This window comes from Phaethon aethereus (genome assembly GCF_964289735.1).
Source record: "Phaethon aethereus genome assembly, chromosome: 16".
Lineage (NCBI taxonomy): Eukaryota > Metazoa > Chordata > Aves > Phaethontiformes > Phaethontidae > Phaethon > Phaethon aethereus.
In genome coordinates this window covers 17,406,697-17,413,520 of record NC_138592.1, presented here as the reverse complement: position 1 = coordinate 17,413,520, position 6,824 = coordinate 17,406,697, and the positions used below count along the sequence as shown (strand labels likewise).

The 6,824-nt window shown below is 63.5% G+C and overlaps 1 protein-coding gene across 1 annotated transcript; it reads left to right on the top strand.

Moving 5' to 3' along the window:
• TGIF2 (TGFB induced factor homeobox 2) lies at positions 1-6,824 on the top strand (the record flags this gene model as incomplete). The annotated part of the gene is made up of 3 exons (XM_082007375.1): positions 1-37; positions 960-1,198; positions 4,838-6,824. 3 exons carry the CDS (start codon positions 1-3, stop codon positions 5,420-5,422), a joined length of 861 nt encoding a protein of 286 aa, XP_081863501.1. The 3' UTR covers positions 5,423-6,824.

The window sequence follows — 6,824 nt, the reverse complement described above, 5'->3', positions numbered from 1 at the left end:
ATGCAGGGGCCGAGGCGGCGGCGGCGGCGGCCCGGGGGTAAGAGCGCGGCCGGGGCGGCGGCAAACATGGAGTCCCGCCGGGCTGCGGGCGCGGCGGGCCGGGCCGGGCCGGGAGCGCGGGGCGGCGCGGAGCGGAGCGCGGCCCCGCCGCCTTTGTGCGGGCCGGGAGCCGCCCCCGGCGCGAAAAGTTTGTGGGAGTCGCGGGCGGGCGCGCTCGCGTGGGTTTTGTCCCTTTTCCGCCCCCTCCCGAACTCGGCTGGGCCGCGGGGCCGGCTGCCGCCGCACGGGGCGCGGGCGCGGGGCGGCGGGCGCGGCTCCGGCCGCCTTCTCTCTCCGGCGCCCGGCGGGGCGGGCCGGGGCCGCCGCTCCCCCGGCTTTGTGTGCGCGGCGGGCGGGGGCCGGGCGCCGTGCTACCTGTTGCGGCGGGGGCGGCGGGGCCCGGTCCGGCCCGCGCGGCCGAGCCGGTCCCGGCCCGTGACAGCAGCGCGGGGCCGTCGCCCCCGCCGCCCCCCGCACAATGACCCCGCGTGGTCCCGTCTCTCCGGAGCAGCTCCGGCTTGTCCACCTCGGCCTTCTTCTCTGGCTGAGACTTTTTAAAAAATTATTGTTAATCCCCCCTCCTCCCCAAAAAACCCGCTTGGTGCTGGTTTTGCCCGCCGCGCGGGGCTCCCCCTGAACCCCGCTTGCGCGCGCCGCCCCGCAGACCCCCGGGGCTCTGTTCAGGCAAACCGACGTGCCGCGGCGTGGGCCGGTGCCGCGGCGTGGGCTGTCGGCTCCGCCGGTGCCTGCAGCGTCTCCTGCCCCGGGGGGCTCAGCCTCGGGATTATCCCCTCCCCCCGCCGAGCGAGGAGGGGGTGGGCCACCCCCCCCGGGAGGCGGTGGGGGGGTCCCGTGGCCGCCCCCCCGCTCCCCTGGTCGGACACCGCCTGACCCCTGCTCTTTGGTTTCCACCCTGCCAGGCTTTAACCAGGAGCGCTCTGCGGGCAGCTCCACCATGTCGGATAGCGACCTCGGGGAGGACGACAGCGCCACGTCCCCGGACCCCTCGCAGCCCAGCAAGAGGAAGAGACGGGGCAACCTCCCCAAGGAGTCCGTGAAGATCCTCCGGGACTGGCTGTACGAGCACCGCTTCAATGCCTACCCCTCCGAGCAGGAGAAGCTCAGCCTCTCGGGGCAGACCAGCCTCTCCGTGCTGCAGGTAGGAGCCAGCTCTGCACACGCTGGGGACGCCACTGCGTCCTCTGCCGCAGTGCTTGGGACGGGTCAGACCGGGAGAACCCCACCGAAGACCCCAGAGGACCTGGCACGCTGGAACCACTCGCCTCTGAAGGGCAGCAAGGAGGGAACGGCAGGGAAGCACATCCGCCTGCATGTGGGCAGCCCCTTTTTGGCAGAGGTCTGTGCCCCAGGGGGCTGTTTTATGGCAGTGCTGGATCAGAGCTTTTGGGCTGGCCAGAAGATGGAGTGTCTTGGATGGGGACAAACTAAGCAATACCCCATCATTAGTAAAAGCTGCCGCAAGTGGGGGGTTTAGGGGGTGCTGCTTTATCCTGTTCCCCTGGGCACACCCCAGCAAAGGTGCCAGGGCCACCCCCTGCACACAGAGCTGGGCAGGGGGTAACTGACCCAGGAGGAGAAAAGCCACTCAGACTGGGCTGGGCTTTGACCCCAGGTGGGCCAATGCAGCACTAAGTACTGGCTGGCCCACCTGGCCCCAGTTACACCAGTTGCATTAAGGGGAGCCCAGCCTAGCTGAGGGCTCCTGGGCAGGTGTCCCCCTGCCCCGCTTCTGGTGGTGGGCCCATGTTCTCCGTGCGGTGCTGTGCCAGGTGCCCAGCCAGGAGCCCTGGCTAGCAGTGGGGTGAGTGGTGGTTTTCCTTCCAGCTTTGGCTTTTGCCCTGCCTGCTGTTGGGGTGGCAGGGGTCCCTCTGCCTGCAGCTGCCTGTACCTTTGATCCATGCGAAGGCCAGCAGCCTGCAGGCAGGGGGACCCCTGCGTGCCCAGGGTGCCGCCCCACCTCTCCCAGCTTGGCAGGGTGGGAGATGAATGGGGGCTTTGCTCTTCATCTCTGGTTCTGGGGGTGAATCTGGGTGGAAAACAGCTCTCTTGGGCAGCCGAGCGGACAAAGGCCAGGGGGTTTGTAGCTGAGCTCCTCTCCTCGGGGCTTCCTCTGCACCTCTGGCTCCTTTCCCTGCGTCTCAGTGCTGTCCTGGCCAGCTGTCCCGGCTACGGCCCAGACAGCGGTGTGTGGGCAGTGGCTGTCTGGTTTCCTCCTTCCTGGCCGGCAAGGCAAACTTTCTTTTTCATTTTAATGTATTTCTTTAAATGCTGGCTGTGCAAGAGATCTGTGTCTGGGCAGCTGCTCTGAGCGGAGACTGGTGGTCCTGGGAGGGCTTGCATCAGAACAGTGGGGGGAGCAGCGATGGGTTTGGGGCTCGGGGAGCTTGGGCTTGTCCTGGACCGGGGTTTGCACGTGCCTGGTGCATGGGGGTTTGCCCAGGGCTGGCGGCAGTGGGACCGGCAGTTGCCTGCCTCTCTGTGCCCTGAGCTCTTTGGGACCGAGGAGGGTGTTGGCAGGCGCATGGGCTTGTGTCAAGATGGGGCTTTGCTGGCGGTTGTCTGCCCTATGGGACCCCCTGCAGCCAGCGTGTGCCTGCTGAGGAGGCTGTCCCTGCACCCCCCAGGCAGGGGTCCCAGCCCGGTGCCATTTCCCAGGGCCAGCTGAGGGCTGTCACCAGGATTGCTGTTGGTCTGAGGTGACGCAACGCGACGCCGTGGGGGCTGCTCCATGTGATGAACAGAAGCCCATTGGGGTGGAGGTGTGGGGCACCCTATGGCAAGGCTGGAGTGGCTGCAGGGTTTGACCCGTCCGTGCTGATTCGACCCCTCCAGGACCCTCTTGAGCGCAGGGCTCTGCTGCAACCCCTCACGAAACCTGCCTCCGGTTATTCAGTTGTGCGTGCCCAGGCCAGTGGCCAGGGAGCAGGAGCGCAGCAGCCCTGGGTCTCTGGGGAGATCAGGAAGCCTCACGTCTCCCTTGCAGAAAGTCGTGAGGTAAGAGTGGTGCCTGCTCCTGGTGAGGCTTCCCAGACAACAGCAGGTTTCCAAGCCCGTGCCCTCCTGCGGGGATGGGCTTTCCCCTCCCGCTGAGGGGATGCCGCTCTCGTGGCGGTGGTGGGGACAGACAGAGCCCAAAGTGATCGCCCAGTGCGTGCTGGTGGTGGGGACAAGCGATGGCTGTGGGTTTTTTTGAAAGAAAAAAACCCAAGCCTGGGCTTTGAAGCAAGCGGCATGTCCCAGCTCCCCAGTAGGCGATGCCATGCGGTGTCACTGGTGCTGTGTGTGCCCATCTCCGTGCCGTGTTCTCCAGAGGGAGTTGAATGCTGGAAGGATCGTGGTTGAGGGGGGACAGGCAGGGTTTTGGGGGGCTTCTCGGTGCTGCAGAGTTGGGCTTTTTGTTGGGAGCCCGGCTTTTTGTTGGGGATTTACAGCGGTTGGTGGCCATGGGATCACAAGATCATGTCAAGGGGACCTGGCTAAGGCTTGCAAGGGAGTGTGTTTGGAAGGGAAAAGGGGGTGAGACTGGTGTATTTGAGGGTGTTAAATGCCAAATATTGTCTTGAAGACAAAAAAAGGACAACTGAGATCTTGCTGCGATCGAAGTTGTGGTTAAGTGCTGTCTCCCTGGGGGAAATATTTTACATAGCTGTTGATTTGGGAAAGATCAGTCACTTTTTTTTCCCTGATTTATTCTCTTCTAATTGTTTTCTAGGAAGAAGGCAGTTATTTTAATGTAGCATTTTGTATAAAGATGCTGAAACAATACATGGCTGAGACTGAATACATGGCCGCTCTGTTTCTGAAGGGCTTCTAGAAGTGTAGCTGCAGAGCTCTGCCTCTTTGGTGTGCAGATGTTTGGAAGAGCCTTTAAAGTTAGCTGCAGCCTTGCTCGTTGGCAGGAGGTGTGTGAAGGTGCCGATGTACTGCCGCAATCCCTGCCACCCTGTTAGGGGTTGGAGGGCTGCAGCTCTGCCAGATGATGGTTTTTAGGGTTTTCCATCTGTGCTGATGTCCTGACGTCTGGCTGCTCCAGGCAGTCTCGGCGCTCCCGTCCAGGGTGGCAGCGTATTGGCACCGGCGTGCGAAGCGTGGCTGGGCACACTGCCCTCCGGGGTGCATCGCTTGGAGCAGGGAAAGCTGCCCCCCCGCCCAGACCAGGGACCTGCTGGAGGCTGTTGGGCTCCGAGAGGGCTCTGGAATGTCACAGCCTCTGGCTGGGGGGACAGCAGGAGCCCTGGCAGGGTGCTGCACCCCGCTCTATCTGCATGCAGCTGGGAGTTCGGGGCTGTGGTGGGAGGACAGTGCACTTCTCTGGGGAGTGGGCAGCTCGGCTCGAGAGCCACTGCCGCACCAGTGCCTCTGTGCAGCCTTGCTCTGGCTCGGCCCGCAAGCTGCCCAGGCTCTGTTTGTTCAGCGCGCTGGTGCGCCGAGCGGGTGCCACGGGGGCTGGCGCCCGTGCACAGTGCCCGCCAGGGAGAGCTGGCAGGGCTGAGTGGGAGCGTTGCACCGCAGGCAGCTGGGACAGGGGTGCAGGGAGGAAGGGGCTGCCCCAGGCAGGCTGTGCCAGGCAGGAAGCAGCCGGCGTTGGGGTTTCCGTGGGTGGCCAGGCAGCCCCTGCCAGGAGCAGCTCTGCCTCTCCGGACCCCCACGGGAAGGTGGTGTGGGCTGGGGGGGAGCCCTGTGGTAGCTGGGGTGTGCAGGAGCTGTTTGCTGGGTCCGGGGGGTTTCTGCTGGCTTGGCTTTGGGCTGACAGCACTGTGCCCCTCTCTCCCCCCAGATCTGCAACTGGTTCATCAATGCCAGGAGGCGGCTGCTCCCCGACATGCTGCGCAAGGATGGGAAGGACCCCAACCAGTTCACCATCTCCCGCCGAGGGGGCAAAGCTGGTGACGTGGCCCTGCCGCGGGGGGCTGCTGCCGGCTCCAGGGTACTGGTGGTGCCTCCTGTGACGGCCGGGGGAGCCTCCAAGGTGCTGTCGATGTCCGTGTGCCCGCAGGTACTGTGCCACCCTGCCCAGGCGCTGGGCAGCAACCTGACGGTGGTGAGTGCCTGCAGCCCTGAGCGGGAGAAGCCCCCCGGCCTGCAGCGAGCGGAGCCGGACCCTGCCCCCAAAGCGCCGCTGGGTGCCACCGGCAGCACCGTGACCTTGCTGGCCCGGGCCGAGGCGGCCAGCCCCACCAGCGGACTCTTCAACACGCCGCCCCCCACGCCCCCGGAGCTCTTTGGCGACGACTTCAGCAGCTTCCAGCTGCTGGTGGAGGTGGCGCTGCAGAAGGCAGCCGAGCTGGAGTCGCAGCGGCAGGGCGGGCAGCTGCCCTTCTCGCCCCAGACTGCGCACCCGGGAGCCTCCGTCTCCAAATAACTGCCCGGGCCAGGTCCCGCAGGGTGCCCTTCCTTCGGGGGGTGCCTGACCCTCCCGGCCCCGTGTCACCCATCTGCCTGCACCCCCTGACCAGCTCATCTCTGAAGCGGACTCCTGCCTCCCGGGGGGCTCTGGCCTCCGTCAGCCAAGGGGGGAGAGGAAGGACTGTCCCATCCCGCCATCCTCTCGCTGGGGAGATGCCCCCGGTCTGCTGCCCTTGCCGCCGAGGATGGTGCCCCGGGTGCGCGGGAGGATGCGGCCGCTGCAATCTGGCTGTTGTGAAAAGACATTTGCAGCTTTACTGACCTCTCCCCGCCGCAGCTGACGGTTACTGCGGAGCTCCCCTTGGAAAACCTGCTGACTTCTTTTTCTCTCCCCTGTAAATGAGGGTCCAGCCAACACTGTTTCTTCAGGGAGAGAAAGAGAGAATTTTTTTTTTTTAAAGTTGGTGTCTGTTTTAAGGACTATGGATGAAAAGCTTTTTCTCCCAGATCTCTGATTTCCCCCAGACCCTCCCCCTCTCCCCCCCCCTTTTGTTTGCGGAGGGCCTTTCCTTGTGCTGGCCAGGAGCCCTGACTTGCCCAGGGAAGGGCAAAGAACAGATGAACTGAAAACCTGAAGGCTGTGGCATTTTTTTTTTTTAATGGAAAACATGGGACCCTCCTCTTCTGCCTTAGGGTGTTACAGATGCTGCCAGTAGAAATCTCTATGGTGCTGTTTAGCAATTTTTTGTTGAAACGTTTTCCCTTTTAATTGTGATTTATTATATGATTCTTTTTTTCTTCTATAAGCATTTCCGCAACTTCCCCGTGTTTCTCTTGAGTTCCTGCTGAATATGTGCACGTTGTGTCCCGGAACAGAGAGCGCGTTGCAGAGCCTGCGAGATGCTGACAGGCTGCTGCTGGGGTGGATGCAAAGCTGAGACTGTGAAATTTTGTATTCCAACTTCTTTGTTTTCTTTTTTTTTTAAATATTTGGAGAGAGAGGTGTGTGGCAGGCACGGGCGCGTGTGGCGTTCGGCAGGCGCCACGCTCGCAGCCTGCAGGCCGTCATTCCTGGAAAGCAGAGTTGTCTCCTCAGCCAAGTGCTGCCGAGCCGCGCTGGGGAGGCGGCGGGCTGGAGCCCCGTCCTCTGCTCCGGCTCCCGGGCCCTGGCTGTGCCTGGCTCTGGGTGCTGGTGACCTCTAGTGACAAGCGGGGTCTGCTGGGAGCCGGCGGGGCCCCAGCCTGCCCGGCTGGTGGGTTTTGGGCCCGGAGCGGCTCCTGGCTGTCACTGAGCGGGAGCCCGGGCGCTGCGCTGGTCCCGGGACCGAGAGGCTGCTGTTCCACTGTAAAATGTAAGTTAAATAGCGATACGTACGCACCTATGTTATCTATCCTGAGAAACACTAATCCTAGGTAAT